Below are 27,280 nucleotides of genomic sequence, written 5' to 3' on the forward strand. Positions count from 1 at the left end.
GAGCGAGGACGTCCACAAAGCTCCTCATCCAGCAGCAGCATCTGGACTCGCTGGATGGGATTGATTCATGTTCTTGCTCCCTGACTGACCTGGTTTCTTTGACTTGGTCAGGTAAGCAGAAGGCAGGGTGAGTATTATGACCAAGTTGTTCATGCATATTTCAGTGATGTGGATTACATGTAATGCTATTCTCCCATCAGCCAACAGTTCTCCAGGGCGACACTTAAATATTCATGCTTTCTTGGCAGAGCAGTTTACAGTTGAAGCTGCGAGGCTCAATCATTTCCCATCTGCTTGACCAGCGTTCCTCAGTAGACTCCATCTCTTAGAGGTCACAGCATTTTATTCTGTATCTTCTTCATTTAGCAGTTTTGTCTTGTGTTTTTTCCGCAGGACACTTGAGTAGCTCCCTGGTGCATGGCACTTTTCCTGTGAGCACGGAGGGGTCTGCGTGACGGTTGAAAGATGGTCTGATGGACCGCCGCTTCTTCCTGACCTTCCTCTTCTGCTCTGTGTCGTGGATCTTCTTCTGGGAGGTGCGCTGGAAGAAAGGAAAAGAAAGTCAGATTGAGGAATGGCTCCGAGGACATAGCCTCTCTCAATACAGGCACATATTTGAAGGTCAGTGGGTTGTCATGGTTTCATTTGAGATTATCTTTACAGAGCAAAAGTTTGGTTGATGCTTTCGACCAGGTGAAGGGAGATGACTTGGTGTCAGTTACATGGAAAAGGGAACTTTTGAAAATGAAACAGGTAGTGGTTAGAACAGTTTCTCTAACTCAAGGCTTATCCACCACATATACTAGTTTCTGCAGAACTGCTGGGGAAGTCTCTTATGAACTTAACTTGAGCTAGATTCAATGCAACAAGATCGAATTTCTTACTGCTTTGACCTTTTTTTGTTGAGAAATAATAAATAGTCAGGCTTATGAGATGTAAGTGGCATGCACAGACAATCAGCACAGTCATTATAATAGACTTTCATGAATATTTTAGCCTGTGCTGTGGCATTACTGTTGCTGATTTGCTGGCCGGTATGTGGTTGGGGATTTTAATGTGCAGTTCATGTGTCATCCAGATGTACAGACACTAGAGGAACTGAGTCTGAGTGTACTGAGTCGCCTGGAAGAGGTGGTGAAGGAACAGCAGCGCTGGAGGGAAATTGCAGAGGCCCACATCCAGCTGCTCCGAGACTTTGCCTTCCAGGAGTGGCTTTGCTCCCAGAACCTGGAGCACTACCACCATACGTAAGCAATGAAAAGTCTTGATTTCAGCATTTAAACCAATCTGGCAGCCATAAGCAGCCTTTCTCTTCAGATGCAATTACTTTTTGGCATGTTATATTTATATATAGCATTTGTAGTTTTCCTGGCATGGATTTTGACGTTTTTTCAATGTCTTGAGTAGGTTAGGTGGTTACGGTCCTGGTTCACAAAGGTTCTGTTCATGTATGTCCACTTGAGGGCAGCCTCACCATGTTTGCTGACAGTGTTTCAGAGGGTCACTGCAGTAAAAACTATTCTTTAGATGCTGCTATTATGAGACCCTGTAGCAATGCAGGTGTATGTCTGTGTGTGTGTTTGCTGGATGCTCTCTTGATGCTGTCATAAAGACAATGATAATAAGTTATTGCTTTATCATATAGCTGTTTGTTAATCCTGCCTCCCTTTGAGAAAAATGAAAAAGTCTTTTGTTGTTTGTCAGATTGTCAAGGTCAGTAGTGTTTCTAAAACACAGAGTATTTTGTAAAAGTGTGCATCATTTGTAAAGGGCTGCAGTGTTACATCTCTGAAGGTCATGCTGTCATGCATTGCTGATTTTAATTCACTGTATTTTAAACTTTTTAAAACCATGGCTGAGTTTCTATTCACAGACTAACTGAAGTAACTAACCATCTTTTCATGTGGAATATCATCTTTATAACACAAGCTGGAAAATCGATCACATCAGAAAAAGCGAAGTGTAAAATGAAAGTGAAATCTTGTACGTTATAACAGAGAATGTAATCTTTTTACAGCGCTGACTTTTTATTTTTTATTTTCTGTGTGTTTTTGAGTCAGTTGAAGTGTTTGCTAATTCAACTCAAAGAGTTTCATATTATTTTTGTAATTATTTAGTTATATTGGTTGCTCCCATATTTTTGTCCACAGTGACCCACAGCCACACTTTGACCAGTCAGTTGCAGAATGAGCACAGCCCATATTAACAGGTCAAATAAAAAATGTTGCAACAGTGACTTTCCGATAAGATTATGTTTGGGTTTTAATGGTTTTAACTATTTATCTACTGAGCATTATCTTCTGCTAACCACTTTAAACTCAAGTGTTTCTGTAAGGCCACTGGATCTCACCTAAGGGTTTAGCTGATAAGAGCAAAGTTACTTTATTGCAGAGTTTCACAACAACTGGTGTTTGTTTAGTGTTTGGGACAAACTGTTTTATTCACAAGTCAGCAGTCTTACTCAGTAGAGTAACACCCTATCTTAAGGCTGTGCTTGTCCAGGCAGTGCTACCACACCGTGTGTCATTAATTATCTACTGTTATATATTTTCACTTTTGTTTTCCTCTGCAGACTGAAGACCTTGGGTTGTATGAATCTGGATGATCTATCTCAGTTTGACGGTCAACTGCAGCTGTCTCTAGCTGCCTGGGGCTACTACTACGAAGACTACGTCAAGTTGTCCACAGGCATCAAGATCCTCAAGACCTCCAGGGGCAGTCGAGACCAGGACTACGAGATCCGGCTGGTGCACAACCTCGCTCTGCGGCGTCTGAATGAGAAGTGGTCAATTGGTGAGACTCAGAATGGTGTTAGTGTGGTTGCTACAGCTACAGCTGAGGTATTTAATGCATATTATAAGACATGAACATATTGTACTGTTGGTAAGTAGTAGTAGAATTCATCTCTCGTCGTACAGCTCAACAAATGTTCTTGTATTTTTCTCTCATAAAAAATGACAATATTCACTCACATTGAAATAAATGTTATTATGTTATATCATTACTAATGCAGAGCTGTAACCCTTGTTACAATGTTGTTCTTGCCAAGGGTGTGTTCACACCATGTCTTGGCATTTTATGCTGCTAAGGCTGTATATTCATAAAACCATGTCATAAAATAAATTCAAATAAATGACAGTAGGATTTGTGTATTGTTTGCATTTTATATTAGTATTTTAATTACTTATTAATTGTTCACATGTTCACTGGTTGTCTTTCCAGCGGGAGCTCTCATATTTGGCTGTACTGTGGCACTGTGCTTCTTGATAAGGGACCTCATGTTTTACGTGATTGGTGAGTCCAGGGTCAACATTTGAGTAGAGCTGATATATTCCCTCCTGGATTTGATGCTACACGACTCATTTTCACTTTCACTTCAAGCACATATTTCATCTGTGACATGCTACAAACAGGTTTTACAAATTAGCCTTGTCGTATTTTATTGCCTGAAGATTTGTTTAAAAGTTTTGTTCCCATCAATACTTTCTTAACTTACCAGGGAGACCACTAATTTCCAGCTTATTCTCTTGTCATTGCAGGTGGAATTACTGTTTCCATCATAGCGTTTGTCTTCACGATTAAGTTCCTCTGTGAGCTTGCAGCGAGAGTTGTCAGCTTCCTTCAGAATGAGGACCCAGGGCGACGTGGTGACCGCAGCATCTATGACTACGTTCGGGGCAACTACCTGGACCCACGTTCCTGCAAGGTGTCATGGGACTGGAAGGAGCCGCAAGAAGTGGGACAGACTATGAGCTTCAGAGTTCAGGTAATGATCGATTTCTAAAGTGTCTAAAGTAAAGATGTCCTCGTTTCTAGTAGTGTAATGATAATCACATTTCTTATGGATGCAGCAGTGTCAAGAATATTAGCTTTGTCTTCTGAAATGTAAAACTGATCTAAATCTTTTTATGTTTGTCTACTCAGCTGTTCTATAAAAATGGCCAGCCCTTCCCAGCCCATCGACCTGTGGGACTCAGGGTCAACATCACACATATTGAATTGGCTCTAGACATCCCGGTTACACAAGAGGTTCTGCAAGAGCCAGAGTCCAATGTAGTCAAAGTGGCCTTCACAGTGCGCAAGGCTGGACGCTATGAGGTTGCGGTCAAGCTGGGCGGCCTCAATGTGGCTTATAGCCCTTATTACAAGATATTCCAACCAGGTATGACTTCTGTATAAGAGCCAACCTGTATTTCAAATTCAATAATTATTGATTAAACACATTTTTTATTGGTGGTTTACTACTTTTCTGTTCTTTTGTTCACTTTAGGTACAGTTGTCCCATCCAAAACAAAGATCGCCTACCATTTCTCCACCCTGGTCCTGATAAACGGCCAGCAGCACACTCTGCAGATCGAGCCCAGGGATGAGTACGGAAACCCCACCAGTAACTCCACGTCTCTCACAGATGAAGCCAACTACAGCGTCCACGTGCACTCTGTAAGGGGACAAACCCATTTCTGTTATCCATTATACTGTTATTTCAAATAATTCTTCATTAATTGTAACTGTGCAAATGAAAGCCAGGACCTTAATTCACTGGCTTTGCAGCAGAACTGGTTCTTACCGGTAATTCCCAAACTTCCCCCTGTTCTTCCAGCTGGGCACAGTGGAGGACGACAGTCTGGAGGTGTACTACAGTAAATCAGTTACACTCAACAAGCAGCAGTGCCAGGTCCTGCTGAGACTGACCTTGAGGAAGACGGGGTGTTTCAGGGCCCGCATCTCCTACAAGGACCAGCCGCTCAGCAACGGGGAATTTGACATTATTGTTCTCAGTGGTGAGCAGTTTTTACACATGAAGAAATACACATGACTGTAAAACCAGAAACAAAGTGTACTTTCTAAAAACTGAAATGCATTTATATAGATTTAGTCTCATTCAGCCTGTTATTTCAAAGCGTAATACTCATGTAATCTCATTGCAGAGAATGAGAAGGCCTGTGTGGAAAAGAATGTGTCCACTCCGGGCATAAGTATCTACTTTGAAGCGTACCTTTACAGCAGTGGGAACTACAGCAGTTCATCGTGGCAGTTACCAGCCTCCTCTTTGCTGGCTCCCCAGCGGAGGCCCTCTATGGGAGAAGAGGAGGACGAGCATGACTCTCCTGTGGAGGGACAACCAGAGAAAGTCAAGAAACCAAAAAAGGTCTACTGTTACATATCACCAAAGGTGAGTGTCCAGCATTTACTGGTTAACCTTGGTGTTGTGAATATATAAGAAAACGAGAGAGATGTTTCTGTGAGGATTTAAAGTGAATTTAATTCGGAATTTTATGTCGATCAGCAACTATCCGTGAAGGAATTCTACCTGAAAATAATTCCGTGGCGCCTTTTCACCTTTCGAGTATGTCCAGGAACGAAGGTAAGCTTGGACGTATGTGAGCAAATCCTGGTAAATCAGCCTCATTAATTTGGTTTGACAAGCTCACTGTGATCTTCTCTCTTTTCAGTTTACCTATCATGGTCCTGATCCCGTTCACAAGTATCTAACTCTAGTGGTGGATGATGGGATACAGCCTCCTGTGGAGCTCAGCTGCAAAGACAGGAACATCATGGCTGCCACCTTCATTCGCTTCCTGCACAAGAACATTGGTTTGTTTCAGTCACGCCTCCAGGTGCATTGAATAAAAACTTGAGTTTGTGGATACAGCCGCAGTAATTCGATGGTGTTCTCTGCAGGTGGCTCTGAAACGTTCCAAGACAAAGTGAACTTCTTTCAACGTGAACTCAGACACATCCACTCCAAGAGACCTCGCACCAAGACCTGCCTAAAAATCACCCGACACTCTATTCTAGATTCAGTGAGTGCTGCTCTCCTGTATGATGAAGCTCTTTCATGATATGTGCTTTATGAAAGTAGACAGATAATCACAACTCTCATCCATGTGTCCCTCTCTCTCTGCTGCTCAGTCCCTGAAGGCTACAAGGAACTTCTCAGTGTCGGACTGGAGTAAGAACTTTGAGGTCGTGTTTCAGGACGAGGAAGGTAAACAAAACCTCTGAGTATAATGGAGTAAACTCCAGCTTGTGTTAAGTGAGTTCTTATCCAGTATTGAGTTTTTTTTTAATTTTGACTGTTGCAGCAACTTTTTTTTAACCTTAAAACAGCGGCGTCAAACTTTAGTTTGACCTTTTGTTCCCTTTCCTCTCCCCCAATGTCTGTTCTTGCTCTATGTAACTTTGATGAGAGGGTACGATCTCCTGTACAAAACTGTTGCAGCTTCAATAGTCAGAATCAGGCCCAGCAAGACCAAGAGTAATGCTGTATCAGTTAAAAGACTCGGAGGTCATTAAAAAGTGTTTAAAAATTTCAAGAATTCTAAACAGAGTTTGTTGTATTTGTTACAACGGCTGCTCTCCTGGTTTAAAAAGTGGGGGATCATGGGTAATTTGTTCAGTTGTGTTTCAGTTTAGTGGTACTATGCAGTCAGAACCCCACATTGATATACTTAGTATTTTGGCTGCACGGGGGGCTGTTGCTCAGTAATAGTTACCTAGTGTTGCTTTAAAACCAAACCTGATGAAAGTTGCTGACACATTCATTAATTAAAGTGACCACATTGTTAACATGTTTGACATGTGTGTTCAGCTCTGGACTGGGGAGGACCACGCAGGGAGTGGTTTGAGCTGATTTGCAAGACCCTCTTTGACACGTCCAACCAGCTGTTCACCCGATTCAGCGACAATAACCAGGGTCTTGTAAGTTTTAACCACCTCCACCGTGTAGAAACTCAGTTTTTTTACCTCCTCTTTAACTACATACCCTACATGATTGAAATTAAGAGAATAAACATTTATTTTGCAGGTGCACCCAAATGCTGAAAGGTCGCCCCAACTACGACTGAAGATGTATGAGTTTGCTGGCCGTGTTGTTGGGAAGTGCCTGTATGAGTCTGCCCTGGGCGGAGCGTACAAACAGCTGGTGCGAGCTCGCTTTACACGCTCCTTTCTGGCCCAAATCATTGGCCTTAGGATGAACTACAAGGTATGGAACATAAGAGGCTCCAACAGAAAAAGCGTTGTCCTCAGAAGTTGGATGATCATGTTTTTTTATTGTTTACCCTCTGGTCTGTCTCATCACTTGAAAATTCCTCTCAAAGCCAAGAAACCTGATTTGTTTCTTGGCATTATTTATTTTATGGAGAACATGCCGGCGTGTTTTGCCGTTGATCCAACTTCCTCAGATTTCAAAGCTGCGAACTGAAGTCGACCCAATCATCTTTTTATTCAGATGAAATGTCATGTTTATTTAAAAACGTCATTGCACTGTGTTTTCATTTTATTTCCCACACACAGTACTTTGAGACCGACGACCAGGAGTTCTACAAAACTAAAGTCTGCTTCATCCTAAACAATGACGTGAGTGAAATGGACCTGGTGTTCGCTGAGGAGAAATACAGCAAGTCAGGACAGCTGGAGAAGGTGAGGCAACACTTTTGGAGAGGACCCTCCCCCTTTATCCCTGATGTCATTTCAGAAGATAGGAGCAATAAACCAAGCAAAAGGAACCACATTGCTTGTTTGGCAAGCATCTTGTTTTTCTTAAAGAGGGGGAGTGGTGAGTTTACATTAGGTTTTTAAAGCTTTTCAAACTTTGTTGCTCAGTTATCCAATCCCACACAGTAACTGCTTGTGTAACTCTCCGTGCTGAAACAGAGTTCAACCTCCTTCTTTTAATTAGACGCATATGTTACTGCTTTATTAAACTCTCACATTGATTAAAACTCGAGTCTGGAGGAATTATGATGATCTACTGGCAGACACTGAATCACATTTTCATAATTATGTTTTCATTAGTGGCAATCACCTAAAACCAAGACTTATTGTGTTGTCTTTAGTTTAGATTGATCTCTTTATTCCTACATTGGGAGCAGGTCTTCCTCCACAGAGTCCATTCCGCCTTGTTTCTACAGTAGCTTAGAATGGACAAACCAAATGCTGGCTCTCATTTTTACGTTACCTGAAAGCCACTGTTGGTTCTCCGACATTGGATGGGGAGAATAAAGCCCAGTTAACACAACAGCATTTTTAGCCAGATTTTCCAGTTACTGATGAACTTTGGAGGTGCGTTTGTTCTGGAGTTGCAGGTTGCTATGTATAAGAATTACCAACAAGTCACAGACTCCAACTAGATTTCTAGCAGTCTAGATATCTAGACGAGTCTGCCACAACAACAGCCAGCTGGAGCACAGGATGGAGTGGGGTTGATGAAGGTTCATGTCGTAATGATGTGCCCACTGATTTCTTTTACATTGCACATGTAATGGGTAATCAGGGAAATCAAGCAATAACCATGCAGGTCAGGGTAACAGAAACTCAGTGCAGCTTCAATTAACTGCATCAGGCTCAGACAGAGAACTTGGAATGCCTTTTGGACTTCTCTGTATCTTTATCAGCTTTAATGTCATGTCGTTTCATATTTATATCTGTTCATTTTACCTCATTTCCTCCCGCAGGTGGTGGAGCTGATATCAGGGGGAGCTCAGATCGCAGTTACCAATGAAAATAAGATGCATTATCTCAACCTGCTGGCTCAGTACAGACTGGCCAGCCAGGTGAGAGATGAAGTGGAACATTTCCTGAAAGGTATTGGAAGTCATCCAGCTGCAGTCGGACATTTTATTCACCATTTCCTCTTAATTTAAAGTCCTCTGCTGCTGTGAGTGCAATTAATGTAATTTCTTGATCAATTGCAGGTTTGAATGAACTGGTTCCAGAGAACCTGCTAGCCATATTTGATGAGAATGAGTTGGAGGTATGTTTGTTGATGTTTATAATGAAATCATGTTAATCTTTTACTCCAGTGGCTAGTTAATTTTTTCCCTTATGCTCTCTTCAGCTCTTAATGTGTGGCACCGGCGATATAAACGTGCAGGACTTCAAGGCCCACGCTGTGATTGTCGGAGGATCATGGCACTTCAGAGAGAAAGTACGTCATGGGAACTCTCTGTGTTCCCTCTGTCGTAACATCAGGCCACCGATCAAGATGTCTGAGCTTGTTGATGTTTCTCTTGCGACAGGTGATGAAGTGGTTCTGGGCTGTCGTGTCCAGCTTCACTCAGGAGGAGCTGGCTCGTCTGCTGCAGTTCACCACTGGCTCCTCTCAGCTTCCCCCCGGGGGATTCAACACTCTGTGCCCCTCCTTCCAGATCATCGCCGCCCCCACACACAGCACTTTGCCCACTGCACACACCTGGTGAGTAGGAAAGCACACGCAGATGTAGCTGTATGATATATCTGGTGTTATTCTGTGGCTCTTAGTGTTTATATATCTCATTAAATAACCATAACCAACAGTGTTAGTCTGTCTTACATCAGTTCTTGACAGTTCAGCCTTTTCTTTAACTCTCAGTCCCATACACATGGTAAGAAACACTGCACACATACAACAGACAAAAGCTAGGGGTTAAAAAAAAAAAGGTTAATAGTTTTTCATGGGTTCCACAGGGTCTTAAGAAGTCTTAATTTCAAATTTAACAATGTAATTTTAGGCCTTAAAAAGTATTGATTGTGAAGTAAAAATATTTTTTACTAGGTCTTAAACATGTGTTGGTAGGTCTTTATTATGTTAGTGTTCATTTAACTCTACGTCTTTTCAAATAAATGTTTTGGCTGTGTGCATTTTTTTATAATGTCGCAGTGTGTTGACGTTCTACAGATATTGGCACTCTGTAATAAAACTATAAACATGTCCAATGTTTAACTGATACTAGTCTTCAGTCAAACATCCTGGTCAGAATTTATTGGCACACTCAGCTTTGCTTTGGGAAAGACTTTGGAGACCAACTGTCTGTGTCTGTAGTTTGTGGGATAACATGGTGTCACAAGAATTATTTTTATTATTTACTCAACTACTTAACCTTATCTTCAGTTCAGAAGTAAATAATCCTGGGGCTCTGATATTCCCTCATATCTGTCGTACTTGACATAGGTCTTTTCATTCATTATGGTACAATAAACTTTTAGTTTGAATTCTTTATTTAGTTTTAGTCTTTATACAAGTACACATTCGATTTCATGCTGCATTCTGTATAAATGCTATATATTTGCTTCATGAGAATTTAAAAATGAGCTGCCTCTGTGTGCTCTGGGTCCAGTTTTAACCAGCTGTGCCTCCCGACCTACGATTCCTACGAGGAGCTGCACAAGATGCTGAAGCTGGCCATCAGTGAGGGCAGTGAAGGCTTCGGCATGCTCTGACTCCTCCACCGCCTGCACTGTGGCTCCACTCGTGCGAGAGGACACCAGCACTGCCCGCTCCAGTGCACCACTCCTCTGCATTCACCTGCATTGAACGGTCGGGCTTCCTGGCAAAGACTCCCTATAAATACTCTCTCAGGATGAGAGGGTGTCGCAGAAAGCTGAACTGGAATCAGGACTTCTTTGAACTCTAATGCTACTGTATGTATAATAAAATATCTCATTTTTTTGTAAAGAAAAAAAGGATAGCGCGGACTGCTGTAAAAGGTGAGATTTGGGCTAGTTTTATTTCTTAAAGTTTGCTAAGTTTTATATGTTTGAAAGGCAAATGATACGGAAGCAAAGGCCTTGAATATTAACTGTACATTCGCTTCTTTTGCAATTTGCAAACTGAGGAACACTTAAGTGCAACAGCAGCCTACATGTGATGTGGGTGACACGTGCATCTACAGCACTTTGGCCTTAATCGATCAGGGACTGATGTTTGTATGTAAATATCCAATATCACTCTTTTATGTCGATACTTGTACATACTAGCGTGTATACATACCTTTTTCATCTTGTTACTTTTTCATTTGTTGTTCGAGGTGAGGGGGGATTTCTTTATCATTGCACCTTTTGATGGGTTGAACGTTAACATGATTTCTATAAGCTTTTTTTTTTTCCGTTAGAGATTAATGGGTTTTAAAAGGAGCCAAGTAATTACTATTGTTTATACATGTTTTTAACTTATTGTGTGTTGGAAAAAAAAATATTTGTGTTGACCCGATCTGTCGAAACTGTCTGTGCGGAGCGGTAAATGTTTTTGTTAATTTTTATAACCTGCCTTATTCATGCCCTTTGCCTCTGACTGTATCCAGGGAGCTCTGTAGGTGAGAGAAGCATAGTCAATAGTGATAGATAATAGTTGTTAAGATATTTCTGCCCCCCCACTGTGGGTTCACTGTGGATGTAAGTGTTGGTTGGATGTTGGTGGAGAGCTGATATATAACACATTTTGTTATATATGCTTTTTACTTTCTCGTTCACAGCCTTTAATGGGTTTACCTCAGAAACTCCTACTCCACCTATGCATCCTCTGACACAGGTGTATATGTGTTCACAACACGTACATGTATGTCAAAGCATGAAGTTTGTACATAGTCACCTCCTCCCAACACCCCAACTTTACAAGCTTCAGCCATATTAACCAACATCCTCAGTAAACTGCAGCGTTGTAAATCTTTGGGGATTATTGTTTTTCATTATATTATTCTGAAGCTATTTTTATTGCTGTCAGCATTGTCTTTATCCTGAGCCAACAGAATCGCTTCCCTGTTTTTATTTCTGTTTGTAATTGTGTAGCTGTCCCAGAGTTTACATGTTCATTAGCCATTTTATGATAGTGTGCGCTGCCAGTCGGATTGTGTAGGAAAATTTGTGTTTAGACTCGGAAGCAAAAAGAAAATGCGGACGATTAATTGCTCTCAGCAGTGTTTGAATATGTTAACGTTCCCCACAGAGCACTCTGCATTCAGCTCCACTCCTCACATTATTCTCACAGTTGGCAGGAAAAAGTTTGACTCGGCCACCAAGAGATTTAACTTCACGAACCACAGCCATGTCACATTTTGACTGCAGGTGTTAGTTACTACTGGTTGGGATTATTTGCATTGACTCAGCAGAGCCAGTGCGGTGGGATTTGGTGAGCATTAGCATGAGTCGGACTTAAACAGTGTTAAGAGGTCTGTCGGAGGGTTTGTGGATTTGTGTGTTTTGGGTTGTGCAATGTTGACCGGATGTGCTGAGGAGAGCAGTGGAAATCTTTCATTTTCAGCACCAATGTCTGATATCACACTTCTCTGTAGTAAATGTAACATGTGTTAGTTGACGTATCCTTAGATGACAGGACCATTGTAAACAGATAAGGAGGTCTGTCCTGTAGCTTTATGTTCTTTTATATTTTGATTTTCATGAGCTTCTACGACTCTGGTTAAAGTTCCGATGGTTGCAGGGTTAGTTTGCCCGAGTGTGACTTTTAGCAATGTAGATATTTGCCTACGACTTTGAAGCTGGGGTTAATTTTTTTCCTATTTCTTTTTTTTTTTTATGGCAAGCCTCTGCTGATGAATGTTTGAGATTCTCTGCTCTGCAGGTCCTTTTGTTTATGGGAATAAAAAATGATGGACTGGATTCTTATCATCTTATCTCACTTTTTCTTGCATCATATTTGGATTGTGTTGGACAGTGTGGATCAGAGATGATTACAAACCCTGCCAAAGCTGGATGTTTGAACTCAGAGTTGGCTTGTGGTGGTGACCTTACAGGGCAAATAATTCCTTCACTTTTGGCAGAAGATTGTGAAGTACCTGGAGAAGAGCCCATGATGAACCCAACATATTAGAGAATAGGATGTTGTCATTGCCTTAAATGAAGAGGCTATAACATTAAAGCAACACAATGTAACTGAGAAAACAGCGCCCTCTGCAGCCACAGTTATCCATCTGAACCTGTCAAAGTCAGAGAGCCAAGTGTTTTCCCGATGACAGTAACATACAGTGTAAAAATTCAAGTAGACAGCCCACCCAGCATGACCTGACTCGAACCTGGATATCATTTTAAACGTTTTGTCTGAACTCTGCTTGGGTTGGGTATTCCCACTTAACGTGTGTGCCTGCTCACATAGAGTTACATAGAACAGACATTCAGGGTGAGGAGTGTGAATAAAAACAGCAACATTCTCTCTATTCCAAGTCAGTGAACCATCAAACTAATTTTAAAGCTGCTGTTTTAAGAAAAGTTGCATTGTGTTGCTTGACATCTGTAGTTATTTTATTGTCTTAATACAAATAGACACAAATCAGTTTTCATCCAAAAACAGGTCACACATTTGGCATAAAAGTGAAAGAAGATCTTAACAGCTCGTGCATTTTATTGTGTAGTTCTTTACTGTGGTGTTTGTTGCAGTGAAGGTAAAAACTTGTATATAAGTTGTTGACAGCATTTTACTCCCTGGGACAGACTTTTCTGTAAACCTCAGTTATTTCTATTCTAATTTTGATGACATGTCTGTGTTTCTTTGCTGTTCATCAGACTATTTTAAAACTACATGAACACATATAAAACACTTGTTGAACTGACATGTCATCAGCCAGCAGACTTCATGTTTCAGACACCGGGGGGCAGTGTCTCCCCATGTGACAGGAGAGGAGGATGAACCTGCCTGGCCTGTTGTCCTGCACCCTGGGGGCAGGAGGAGGACAGCGGCAGTAAAAGATGATGAGGGGGTTTTCCTCTCCTCTGTCGACCCCTCACACTTAAAATCTTTAACGCAGATCGAATCCCCTCCATTAGAGACGTTTCTCATTCTCCCCACACACATACAACATACCTCACGAGACGTGAAAATAAACAAGGTTCATTCAAACCTGCTGGTGTCACGTCAGCTGGAGGCTTAATGAAATCAGTCTTTTGAAAGCTCTGCCGCGTGTGGAATGCGATCATACGTAACTGCTGAAAGTGAGATGGAAAACAAGGGAATGCCTTCGCTTTCCTCTTGTACTACTACTGACGGCCATATCAGGAAAAGATGCGATAGCAGCACGCTCTAGGATGATAAGGGACTTCACGAGTACAAAATCATTTTTAATTGCTTTGCTTGAAGGCCCCATGGCCCTCAGCACTACACCCACACGTCCCTGGCGTGTCTCCTCACACTGTGGTCTGAACACTATCAGGAGCAGGCAGAACTGCATCTTGAAGTACTTGGAGTCAGGAGTCCAGTTATTTGGTCTTGGCATGCACCTGTGGATTTGCATAATGGTCTCTCTCGAATTTCCCCCAGGAATGCTCGCTAAAGAGGGACCACAAATCAGAAAGTCATCCTCTGGCACTCAATAAGAATAATGTACCATGTTGGAATGGTTCTCCTTCCCCAGAGAACCTGTGGGAGATCTCTCAGCAACAGCACTATGTGCATTTTTGTAAATTCATCTGATGATACTAATTCTCTGGGAAAACATGTTTCTCTGACAAATTTTCCATGTACTCTTCCATAAACATCTCCAGACCTGACTGCAGCTTGGTTTTGGGGGTTTGGGGGTTGCCAAGTTCCTGGGGGAGTCAATTTATGGGTGGTTCTCCTCAACCAAAGAATTTGACATGATCGAAAATGCAGTGCCTCATTTCCTCATCTCTGAGTCAGACACCCTGCCTTTAAGGAGACGTCCGTCAGTGTCTGTGATCAAAGATAATCATCCACAGACAGTGAACTTCACAGGACAGAGAACACAAATGTGGCACGCTTCAAGTATCTTTAGTACATGACAGCGCTCCTTGCTTCCTTCTGCACAGCCTTGGGCTTGTCTGCTTCCCATTCCAACATGCAGGTCCTCATTACCTGATTGGACGCCACTGATTACCTGCCAACTGGATTGGCTGCAGGTATTCATCATCTGTGATGACTGGGCCAATTTAGAGGCCGATCCTAATCAGGGTTGTTGAGGGACAGGAGAGCATCGCAGCAGCAGCAGCAGGCCTGGTTCGAAGTTCTCCACAGGAAGTTAACTCCTCACTGTACAGTGCAAGGACTATGTGTTTCCCGACCAACACTGGCAAACATCAGGTCTCCGTGTGTGACTGTACAAAGTCTTCCTCCAGGGTGAGTATGATAGAAGACTTCTTTCCCTTCTTCCACAATGGTTGACCACTTAAGTAACTTCGTCTGTTTGGCTTTTGGGAGGGAATTCCTGCCTCAGCTGTATATTCTGTGGCTGCACCCGGGTCTTTAAGGACATATGACACTTTTTCACTCTTTCTTTCCTCGAGGGTTTGTAAAAGTTCGGCAAAGTTAAAAGTCCAAAGTAAAGGGAACTATTTTACCCCAAAGACAACTCTGCTTCCAGCCGATACTCCTGAACCAGTGTGATGTCACACTGCAATATGGCTCACACCTAGACATTCAGGAAGTGGTTGACCAATCACAACACAGTGGGCCAGATGGCCAATCACAGCAGGCTGGGCTTGATCCGGGTAAAATCTGGATAATTCGCTGCAGCGTTTACTTGTAGTCTGCTTTTCACACAACACAGTGGGAGATTTTTTGACACATTCACAACAGCATCAAATCCTCCACATTATTCAGGCGAGAGGTGGAGCTGCCAGGTGCAGCAGGCAGAGGCAGGAAGTGACGTATCAACCCTGCTGCCGATATCATGTTTACAGCTCCCCGACACCAGCGTTAGCTCTTATCACCCGACCTCTCTTGACATCTTCGCCTGCAACACTTATTCAACAAGGAAATATTTGTTTTTCTTTTTGTATAAATTTTTTTCATTTTTGTCTCTGTTGCATGTTAGAATCCTCTGCTGTGTTCACACATCCACTTCTCCTGGATTTCCTCTGACTTTATCTGCCTGGCCTTCTAGTATAAAGTCCGTGTGGCTCTGCGATTGATGTTGAGGATTATGGGGAATTTGCCTGTGAGAAATATGGATCACAGCGATGACAATGGTCTGGCAACTAAGTGCAGCAAAGGAATGTAAGGACGGGATGCTGCTGTTGATTAAAGAGATTTTTTTCCCTCAATTTCTTGATATTTCACAGATTTTTCTATTGCTCCTATCAATCCTCTGTGATGAGACCTGGCTCTTGACTCCCGAGCTGGGATGCTGTGAGTCAACGCTGAGCAATATGTGTGAGTGGCCACACGTACATGAAAAGGCCTCCGTCAAAATACATTCCTCCAGCAGAAACGCGACCGCAGGCACATGTTTTGTTTTGAAGATGATATAAACGTCCTTGTGCACAGCTGAGGTCAAAGACGAGCAGAAGCTTACAGCCACAAGTGGTCTTGAAAAACTGCTCTCACAGCGTTGAGATTAAGTGTCCCCCAGCTGATGGCTGTCTATGTTATGTATGATGCAGGAGAGCGCCTGTTGATTCATGAGGTTAGTCGTCCTGCTGGGATGTGCAGCTGTTTTATATTCGGTGTGTCGGGAAACATTTGGGTCCTTATATTTCCTCTGCAGAGACAGGGCTTCTAATGTCGATCGTCCAAACATCCCTGTGCTGCTCCACACTTTGTTGTCTGTGTTCATCACCGTAGCAGTAATCGTTCATCCTGAAGTCAGTCGGTGTATAAGTGTGGCAAACAGTCAGTGTGGGAGGTTTCATGCTAAAGCCATGACTCTAGGGAGGGGAATGTTAAGTTTGTTGAGGAGCATTTTGGTCCAGACTGAAATAAGTCAACAACTATTTGAATGTTATTTTTGGGTGGGCTGCATTCTCCGGCCTGTGGGTGACGTCCGGGTCACAGTTTCTCTCACACAGTCTTATTACCTTGGCCAACGAGGTTGTGTTTTCACCCCTGTACCTTTGTTTGCTGGTTGTTTTATTTGTTTGTTCATAAGCAAGATTATGCAAAAAACTTCTGGGTGGATTAGCATGAACCCTAGTGGGAGGATGTGATATGGGTTAGACCCCATTGAATTTAGGTGCAGATCCAGATCAGGAGGTGGATCTAGGAATTTTGATCACATTCTTTTTTCAACATTTTCACTGATTTTACAGGAAATCATTTGTGGATCTTGATGAAAAAAATCAGGTTTACTTCAGATTGATATCTGTGTAATTTGGTGCAGCATGATTAAATAGAAGGGGATTGTTTACTTTCGTATTTGCTCTACTAAGTACCAGTCTAATTAGAAATACCTCAGGTAGACAAGAATCAAAAGCAAGGGGAATGTCAATAAGAAACCTAAAAACACACATACAGACAATTTTGCATTTTTTTTAGAGAAATGTCTTTACAGCTGTTGGATGGATTGCCATGAAATGTTGTGCAGACGCTCACCATTCCCTCTGGATGAAATGTAATAAATCCTCTATATTTCATCTCATCTCTTTAGTTCAGATTTTCATTTTAGTCCAACACTTTGTTTTATGACTGATGATTTCAGTCTCGGCTGTACTTTGTGCTATTTATCACTGATTATTAAATCCCAGCATTCTACCGTGCTTACTGGTATACTCTATATATGATGGTAGAAGACTTGTCATGTCTCTCTCTGTGTGCTAATAAACGCCACCATGATTGTCCCTATAACTGCACACCACGTTTCCTGAGCTGAGGAGAGGAAAAAGTTTGTTGGTGGTTTACAACACATTCTTCCAGAGTGCTGAAAAGCTGCATACCTCTGGCTGAGGGTCACAAAGTCACCATCAAAATCACCATCATTAATCCTGAGGCACACTGTTATACAGAGGAGAAATATAAGCATTACATGATGGGATGTTTGCCCCCCCCCCCGAGGGTAGTGAAATGTGCCAAAATCTGGTTGGCACTTATTTGTAATGAGTCTGGCATTGGTCGTCTTTCCAACCACAGCCACTGGAAGTCAGTTTGATCCAGGCACTGTAACTCCTCTCTAGGCCAGACATTGTCTCCAAGCAAATCCTGGAGGTCATATTTGGACAAACATGCACTGAGCCAGGATGATGTGTTTGTGTACATTCATCCGTGTTGATTCATACTTTGCTTATTTATGAAATAATGAGAACACACAGCAAAGATCTTGGGCTTCAAAGGGGAGTTGACAGAAACCTGAAATGTGTCTCTGTGCATAAGACTCGGTATTTGTGAATGAAACACCGTGTTGGTCTGTGGTTTGCGCCACGCCACAACAATGTGGAAGCAGTCCTGCAGCTTTTAGTCATCCTCTGAGAGAGAAGTCATCATAGGTTTGGTCAGCTCACTGGGGATCTCATTCATTCATACTTTCTCCAGTTGGAGGATGAGGTTTTCAATGAGTTTCACTGACCACAGCCGTGCAAACCACAACAATAGTAGCCACATCTGGCCTGCACATGTGCCACCTCTTGTTGCGTACAAATCGGCCTCGGCCAGATTACAGTCACGAGTCTGTTTACAGTCCAGAGCCGCATATCACTGTCACCTCTGTGCTGTTAAATCTGCCAAGACAAAAACTGTTTGACAGAAGCTCTGAACACGAAGATACAAAGAAGCCAAATAAGGATTCTGCCTGTGCACATGTTTTGCTTGGTGTGTGACTCGAGGCTGGCACATGCAGAATGCCACACTCCAAACTCAACGAGACCTGCCAGGAGCCGGCCAGTTAGAGATGAGAGGTAGAGCGCACCTGCTGGAAACTGCTGACCGAGGGAAAAGCGTGTTCCTGTCCGCCGCAGCGATCTCTGCCAAATCATCCAAAATGGAGGTCAGCCCAGGAGGGACCACCCTGTCGAAAGAGAAGGGAACAGGGTGAGGCTCTGTTTCACTGACAGAAAGATTGACTGCATCCTATCAGCTGCTGCTTCAGAAAACGTGCCCAGCTCTTGGTGAAGATAATGGCAGCCTGCTGCATGAGCCCTTTGAAAGAGAGACTGCATGCTTTGAACCCGACATCATTCCAGTTCCATCCTAATGGACGACAGATTCACATGACACGACAGTCATTTCTGTAAGAGTTGGATTGAGAGCATGTAATCACGGGGAGTGAGCTACACAACATGACATTTTTCACTAAATTGTCTCCAGTTAGAGGAACACTGAGGATATGATGTAACTCACTCCAGGTTCCTCTCTGCCTTCCCTGCTTGCATTGCGGGTCATGGCAGGAGTTCCTTCCTGTTCGAGGGGTGTCAGCCACTCAACGGGATGATGAGGAAACCATCCAGGACGCTCTGGGGAGGACATTAAAGAGCAGAGATAAGCAAGGACATGAGAGAGGCCATGGACGTGGCAGACAGTGTTTGCTTTGCTCTGGGTGTGAGCTATGTGAGGTTCTGCCTGTATATTTTTTCTTTCATGGTGACTGGTTGAGACAAGAAACACTCATCAAGGGTCACCACCTCGCTACACTAATATCAGGGAGACACATGTCGACAAAGCTGCAGTTTTAAATATCTGTGTGAGTTTCATGACCCTTTTGTTTGTCCTTATTTTGTGAGGACATGACTGACTATTTTTCAAATTCATTTTCTGAGTGTATAGTGCCCGTTCTTAACATGTTTGTTTTGAAGGGGCTGGTTGTTTGACCTGCGGTGATGCTGGGTGCAGTTTTCTTTCTGAAACTGTAAAAGTGACCTGCAGGACTCGAGCTGCGGCAAGTAAAGACCAACCCTGAAGCTGCTCCCGGCTGTTCACTGGCTGTTTTTCGAAATGAAGTTCAACTCAGTACACAGAACCTCGAACTGGAGAATCAGCTGCAGTTGTTGTGAACCACAACGTCAATTTATTTTTTGAGTCCCAGTTGATGAGTCCCAGCTGCTACACAGCACTGGTTACCTGTTTATTCAAAGTTTATCAATAGTGGATGTATCACATGTCCAAATCACATCAAATTCGACTCTGCACTTCTTCAGGCCCTAAACGATACACATGACAAGTGTACAGGCACAGAGTTATGGAATAAATGGGGTTTGTTATTGATGACTCACTCACTTTCAGTAACTTCCATGTCAACATCTAACTGGCCTGTTCCTGACAAAACAAAGAATGCATTTTTGCTTAGCAGACACACCAAAGTAAAAATGAAGGAAATGCAACAGACTCCCAATTGAAGAGGGCTTGTTGCCGTGAGACGCCTGCATGGACTCCATCAGAGCTGGGCTGGTAGACAGAGGAGAGGCACGCTGACCTGCATCGGATATGTTTGGACAGCGCTGGCAAACAGGGAACGAGGCCCACCGGTGAGACTGTTCATGCAAAAAATCCCCATGAACGCACGCAGCACAACATTCGATACTCGCCGTACCTTCTGCCATTGCGTCACAATCAATCAGATGGCCTGTCAAGACGTTGCATCTGCCCTCCTGCCTTTTGTCTCTTTCCCAGCATCCCTCCTGCCCATCAGCCAACGCATTTCACGGACCTCGTGGAATCCCCCCATCTTTTGAATCCCTCCATTCCAGATCGCTGTCATCATTTCAAAGCCCCTCATTTTCTTTGTTGCATAACTGGCCAGCGGCTCCACAAGGACACACAAATTTCATCAGATATCCAACATTGTCTGTGGACTGCGTTAGATATTTTTCCATCCGCCAAATAAATCTGTGATCGCGTTACACTCATTAGTGAATGCAACGGCGAGATTTTTGTGGCAAAGTAAACATTACATCAGTAAAGAATTCGCCCAGAATCATTTGGAAGTATGGGAGTAAACGTCCAGTGAAATGCAGTACAACATTTAATTTTTCAGTCAATTCACAGACAGCCTGTATTTATTACCACATAAATATATACACATGAAGACCGTCCATTTTTCTGTCTTTTGCTAAGTACGAGAAATGACATAATAAAGGCGGTTATGCAACTAAAGGAGTTCCTGGGTGTTTGCGATGAGCAGATTGAGGCATTTTCTGTTTAGGTTTGTGATTAACAGCCCCCAGGTTGCCTCCAGATGTGGCTTGGCCGCCGACACACACAGAGTAAATTTCGTCTGATAAAAGAATGACCCAACACGACACCATCCTTCATCATAATGGAAGACGCAGTGATCTAATGAGTAGATCCGACGACTCACTGCAAACATTGAATCACTCTTTGAGCTAAATGGTGGACAGATGGTTGATGCGTCTGTAAGCGATCACAGCCAGTGATTACCAAATCTCTGATCACATGCTATAAAACTCGTGAGACGAAAACAGTGAAATGGTGGGAAACAGTAGTAGCATTGCGACCTGAACCATCACAGCCTCTAATATTAGCCAGGCCTTTTGTGGGGGTAAGATCACCGGCCACGTCTGCCTTTGTTGTTTTGTTTGTGTGCCACGGAATCTGTTTATTCTCAGAGGGGAGGCTGAAAATATCCTGGATCATTCTACAAACAACAAATAGAGATCGGGGTTGTTTGTAAATGCAACTACACCCTTCCATTCCAGTCTCCGCTTGCCCGTTATGAAATTCCCCCACAGCGTTCGACCATTCTCCAAACACAAAACCTGGTACATAACAGAAATGTGCAAGATTTTCGGCCAAATTTTTTCCTCTATGTAAACATCCCACACAGAACAGAGCTAAATCAAGCTCTGTCATGCAAACCTTAATACACAAAGCCCCGTGATTGATTCCTCCGGGGGTTATCTTATCTCGGGACCGGCACAGTTAAGTAGAAACAGTTGAAGGACAATTTCATGACCTTATTGTTTTGTTAACAGCTATTGATAATTGTCGCGTCCATCATCATGTATTTTTCTGCTCAGCGGTCATCTTGTTTTTATTCATTTAGTAATTTACCTCTTCCTTAGATAAACACTGGTCTGAACTGTGCCAAGATTATCCATGAAGAAAGGACGCTGGGCGCTCACACTGCACATAGAGCACTTTGACATTGTAGGAATAACAGAGGTTCAGTTATCATACTCAATTCACTCCATAATTACAGAGTGATAAAGTACGGCCTTCATGTGCTCTTGTGTTTTCATTACATTATATATTACCGTTGACTCGCATCTTAGAAAACGAATCAAAGCTTTGACTGTGGAAACCCTCCTCTTACCTTTGAATTGTAGAGTGTCATTCGTTTAAATTAAAAGGCAGCTTTTGTAGTAGGATAAAAAGATATAATTGCACATCTTGTATGAATATATGATATATGGGTGGTTTGAAGTTCATCTCAAGTTCTGGTTGTGAGTACAATTAAAAGATAACTTACATACATTCTTTCCAGACTCATATGAACATCCTTTGACCACTTTGTCAGTTCATCTTTGAGTCCAAAATTTGAGGAGATTCCTAGAAAAGACAGATGTGTGATATCTCAAGCTAAAGAGGCCAAAAACATTGTTTTGTGTTGTCCTGTGACACTGTGATCTTGACCTTTGATCACCTAAATCTAATCACTTAATCCATGACTCTAAGTGAACATTTGTGCCAAATTTATAAGGATTATTTCGAGGTGTTCTTAAGATAACGATAAGATAACGGCAAAAAAGGTTGTGTGAGGTCAAAATGACTTTTGACCATCAAATTCTATCCAGGTCCTCCTTGATTCCAACTTAAATTTAATGCAACATGTATTTCCCTATGGGTGAGGCTGATGTATCACTGTGAACATGACCTTCGACCTTTGACCACCAAATTCTAGTGAGTTCATCCATGAGTCCAGGTGAATTTTTGTAGTAAATTTGAAGAATCTTCCTCAAGGCATTCTTGATATGTTGTGTTCATAAGAATGGCAATTAAAGGAGCCAGCCACTGTAATAGTTAGGTCTTTGTCAAGATTAAATAAACAATGTATTTCATTTAAATCAGTGAGCCTTAGAGGCCCTAAAATGTTCTTTTGCTATTTTCAATGACCGACATTCTTATCATAGACTTCCACAACACACAAAACCAGAATCAGTTTATAAAATATGATCAATATGTGATTCTGTTCCATAATGAATATTTCCACTTTTGAGATTTTGTCAAAACTATCACCAACAAAATGTCTTCAGTAAAATTTAACCACAGGACTTTTACTTGTGTACCATATACAAGAGGTGCAGCTAATTACTGATTTACACCCCATGGCCTGCTGGGAAATATTTAAAAGGCAAGTGAGTAACATGCTCCCACCTTTCACTCTCTACATGCCCTTGGGCAAGGCACCCTGCCCTAAAACCCATAACTCTACACAGCTGGTGTGACTGAGAAGCACATGCTCAATCAACTTTCACTTGATAAATAAAGGTTGAAAAAGACCAGATTGTTGGAAGCATCGGTCAAAGCTTGACTTTGCTCTTTTTAACTCTAATTCCTCCAGTGAAAAGCAACGGTTCACATACTTGAGTCTCCTCCCTGACCTGATGGTAAATGGTGTGCAGCAGGTGAACATTGGGTCATGTACGTGTATACGTTGCTCATGATGCCATGTACAGTCATGAGGATCAGAGGGATAAGTAATCTCACCTCTTCTGGCACTTGGGGCTGTGTAGCAGCATGTCTGTCTGCGGGCTTATTAAAACTTGGCTCCCTAATGAACACTCGGCCTTGAAGCCTGCTGAGTGCTTAGTGCCGCTCAGGAGACGGCGCTCTGGACACACGGGGCCTCTCTTCCTGCTCCCCTATGGCGTGCTGGAGTATAAAACTCAGCTGTACCGGCAGAGTCATATGAAAACTTTTACATTACAGTGAACTGGAATGTAAACCAAAGTAACTCCACACAGTCACTTCTGTGGTTCGTTCCTCTGTGCAGAAATCAATTTTGTGATCTGATGTGGACAGCAGTTTTATTGGTTCAACAGTTTTTGTTGTTGTCTTTTTTTGTTTATAGTTTTGTCGTTGTCATCCCTGCCTAGGATGATTGAAACCCCACTGCTGCGTCATGGGAGAGTGGGAGGAAGTTTCACATAGCTGATTGAAACCCAGGCCATGACTTCACACTCCACTGTAGAGATTTCTGTGTTTGTGTGTGTGTCGGCAGTGTTGCACAATAACATGTCTAGCCAAACAGCTCCCTCGGGGGTGTGATTTACGAGCTGACCAGAGACTTGGTCCTACTCTACAGTCCATCTGTCCATCTGTCTATCTATCTCTCTATCTGTCTGTCTGTCTATCTGTCTATCTGTTTGTCTGTCTGTCTGTCTTTCTATCCATCTGTCTATCTGTCTGTCTATCTGTCTGTCTGTCTATCTGTCTGTCTCTCTGTCTATCTGTCTGTCTTTCTGTCTATCTATCTATCCGCCTGTCTGTCGGTCTGTCTCTGTCTGTCTGTCTGTCTGTCTATCTATCTATCTATCTATCTATCTGTCTATCTGTCTGTCTATCTGTCTGTCTGTCTGTCTGTCTCTGAACCTACTTGCTAACTTCAGTTCAAAGAGATTCCTCTGCAGTGTCATGATGAATGGGGCAGTTTTCTCAAACATCTGTCGGAGGCCTGTGTGTGTGTGTGTGTGTGTGTGTGTGTGTGTGTGTGTGTGTGCGTGTGTGTGTGTGTGTGTGTGTGTGTGTGTGTGTGTGTGTGTGTGTGTGTGTGTGTGTGTGTATGTGTGTGTGTGTGTGTGTGTGTGTGTGTGTGTGTCTGTGTGTGTGCCCGGGGGGGGCTTGAGCAGACAGGTCAGTACAGTCAGGGCTTCCTCCCTGAACCCCACAGCCCCATTATATACCCCTCTGTCCTGTCTCATGGATCCCATGGTCATAACAAGGTTTCATTGATGGCTGTCGCACAGGCCGCACTGAAGTTTAGTCTTTGTTATATGCTGCTGTTGATGTTACCCCATTGACCCCCACGCTGGAGGGATTCCCACCGACACTGGTGACTGATAATTAGCGAGAGCCTGCAGTCGAAAACACTTTGAAGTCATCTCTCGGCTAATTGTTGTGTCATTCCCCCCTTTTTTTTTTCTCTCAAAGCTCACTGGTGGTAAACAGGACGTAGGTAACGGTGGGGCCAGTGGTCTGTTCTGACTCGATGGACGCAGGGGGAAAAGGTTTAATGGATTGAAAAATAACAAATTTATCATGCTTAATGGGAAGCTATTCAGGTCAAATTGACCCCATGCGGGGGGTTAAATCGCATCATAACTTTCTGGTGCTCGACCTTCACTGTTAATTGGGAGCAGGGAAGAAGATTTTTCATTCACCTAACTGTTGCTGAAGAGAGCACATGACTCTCTGCTTGGAACCAGTCAAGCATGAGGCCCATCCTGCTGCCGTCAAATGTTTTTATTTCGTTTTTTTTACTGCATATGAGAAGAAAGAGACGCTGCATGAAAGCACAATCGGTTTGGCCCCGGCCTACACACCATACCACAGTGTTGTGTCGGAGGGTGGGAGGCGCGTGTCATCAGTGAGTCAGACACCAAATTGAGGCTCTATGCATCATCTGTTCCCAGCAGTAAAGGTAAACAGACCTTAACCTGCATTACTCAACAGGACGGCAGCTTAATATCGAAACAACTGACAATTTTTGGTAAATCTCTCCTTTTATTGCGGTCAGAAGTTGAGTGGGTGGCTTCGGGGGTGGAATGTGAGAAAACTGTTCTTCAGTGTCAGACAGTCACAGTTTCTGTGCCACAGATGTTTGTTCTAGAAACCACAAAATAATTGTGTAGACGGACATGAGTGCTTTAAAAAAACTATCATAAGTTACAGCTGACAGTGTTGTTAAAACAAAAAGATTTGAAGGCAAACATACAGAGCATTGTTGTATCTTTTCATTTTAGCTTTGTTTCTCATTTCTCATTACAGGCTGTTTTGTTGATGCCTGTTTGAAAAGGTGTTGAAAAAGGAATCACCCTCTGGAGGCAACTAAAGGTGTGAGTGAGTATAAAACTTCCTTTATTACAGGTCCTGCTTTAAATATAAAACCCCTTTTATAAGACGTACATAACAGTAAAGTTAAAGAAGAAATAGATCCAAAGTGGTCTGAAAATCTGTGAGTTTCTTTTACGATATAACACCAAAAAGGATTCAAGCAGGAGTGTGCTCAGCTTGCGAACCTTTTAAGAACCAGTTTGCTTTTTAATGTGCTGGAGCCATCAAGGCACATCAATGTATCACTTTGAACGTCTCTGATTTCTAAGCAACACTAGTGCCACCAGACCACATCTCTTTTTGGTTTTATCTAAATAAATATCCAATATTCTTTACAGACTACAACACAAGCTCTGTTTTTTTAAACGCTGGTCACAGTTTTTTGATTGGTCTTATTGGTCTCATGGTCTTATTGGTCCCACCGGTCGCGATAATCCTGCCCCCAGCCTCTGATGTAAGTGTTTGTTTCTTCTAGACCAGCAGTGCTTGAGTCAAACCAGTTGCTCTGTCAGAGAGCCAGTTCTTCAGCAGGTCTAGAACTAGTTAAAGATCAGGCACTGCCTTGGTGTTACACTGGATTCAGATGGTTAACTCACTAAGTCATTGTCAGACAGTTGACATGAATTTCACCCATGGCCTAATTTCTAAAATATTCCTCTGCATCATCCATGTTTTCTGTGTTAAAACTGTTTTGATTTGAGCCATCAGTTTGTCCTTTTTATGAGATAAGTGTGTGAGGCATTTTTTTCTCCTGTGGTGGTTTGGGGGATGTTGGGTAATTGCAGCAGATATCCATTTACTGTGTATCCTCTTGGTAAAGCTGCTAATGTGGAAAATGCTTGACCTTGATTTTCCATGGTCTGGTGGTGGAGACATCATGAAACAACGTGAACTGCACGGGGACCAAAACTGTGAGGCATCCAGCCATCTATCACCCCTTCAGGACAAATACCAGCTGAGCCAGTCCAGCAGGCCCAGTCGCCAGGTCACAGCCAGGAGGACCAGAAGCAGAGGAGCCCATGGGGCCTGGGGCCAGCGGCTGGAGAGGCAGCTGAATTGAGGTTGAGGGGGCCAGGAAAATTGAATGGGAGGGGAGAGAAAGGGGGGGAATGGAGGAGGAAAGCTGCGGGTGAACAGCCAGGATGATCTATCACACACATTAACTCCTCCCTCTGCTTTTTCTTTAGTGAATTCTGCTAAAGCCAAAGAAAACATGACGACTAAATACTCAGAATGTGCAAGAACGCATGTCGCACAAGGCACCATCTCCATCCCGCTCTTATTTAGACTTTGCTGCCACTTTTGATGTATTCTGTGACTGCATGTTAATCTGAATGTTTTAGTCTACATCTGGCTAAGGACTGAATGGGCCCCACATCTTTGGAAAATGTATGTTTTCTGGAAAGTTATGGCAAGTTCTTATTTGACCTAATTGGCTCCACCCTTTGAATCTGCTCCAGTGGCGTTTATCATGCAGTAGCATGACATCATTGTGTGTATTGTTCACCAGAGACACTTTTAAATCAAACTTCAAGAGACAGAAGGGCTACACCACAAAATCCAAGGCTAGAGGAGGGAATTTACATAACTTAGCAGTAGATTTTCATGCTGACCAGAGTTAAACAATGTTGGCCAGTGTGTATTTCAAAGGCCCACAAAGGCTGCCATCAATAAAACAAGCTTTATGTAATAAACTAAAACTGTAAATTATATTAAATACACAGGAAACTTTCACTTAAGGTTACATAAGAGACAGAAACAGAACATTTGTGATCACATATCTTGGTTGTGTTGTAATGCAGCTTCCTGGATAACATTTTAAATAGCAGAGATGGTTCT

At 42.7% G+C, this 27,280-nt stretch overlaps 1 protein-coding gene and 1 long non-coding RNA gene across 2 annotated transcripts; both read left to right on the forward strand.

Moving 5' to 3' along the window:
* The first annotated feature begins 473 nt into the window (after positions 1-473).
* Positions 474-12,375, forward strand: arel1 (apoptosis resistant E3 ubiquitin protein ligase 1). Its single transcript, XM_020085049.2, has 21 exons — positions 474-621; positions 1,079-1,247; positions 2,573-2,793; positions 3,223-3,294; positions 3,540-3,766; positions 3,925-4,162; positions 4,271-4,440; positions 4,601-4,781; positions 4,929-5,173; positions 5,288-5,365; positions 5,454-5,595; positions 5,683-5,804; positions 5,914-5,989; positions 6,593-6,702; positions 6,809-6,988; positions 7,300-7,425; positions 8,460-8,589; positions 8,700-8,758; positions 8,843-8,932; positions 9,024-9,199; positions 10,101-12,375. Exons 1-21 carry the CDS (start codon positions 474-476, stop codon positions 10,201-10,203), a joined length of 3,063 nt encoding a protein of 1,020 aa, XP_019940608.1. The 3' UTR covers positions 10,204-12,375.
* Positions 12,376-14,703: 2,328 nt separating this feature from the next.
* LOC109628018 (uncharacterized) lies at positions 14,704-26,443 on the forward strand. Its single transcript, XR_011244665.1, has 3 exons — positions 14,704-14,842; positions 25,376-25,441; positions 26,314-26,443. It is a non-coding gene; the product is annotated as an uncharacterized lncRNA (long non-coding RNA).
* The last annotated feature ends 837 nt before the right edge of the window (positions 26,444-27,280 follow it).

Source organism: Paralichthys olivaceus, chromosome 12 (genome assembly GCF_024713975.1).
Source record: "Paralichthys olivaceus isolate ysfri-2021 chromosome 12, ASM2471397v2, whole genome shotgun sequence".
NCBI lineage: Eukaryota > Metazoa > Chordata > Actinopteri > Pleuronectiformes > Paralichthyidae > Paralichthys > Paralichthys olivaceus.

Bases quoted from the DNA above. Each gene is read 5' to 3' on its own strand.
- arel1 (XM_020085049.2), top strand. From the start codon at position 474: ATGGACCGCCGCTTCTTCCTGACCTTCCTCTTCTGCTCTGTGTCGTGG. The intron at 3,295-3,539 runs GTGAGTCCAGGG...TTGTCATTGCAG, and splicing joins CCTCATGTTTTACGTGATTG to GTGGAATTACTGTTTCCATC. The intron at 8,759-8,842 runs GTATGTTTGTTG...TGCTCTCTTCAG, and splicing joins TTGATGAGAATGAGTTGGAG to CTCTTAATGTGTGGCACCGG.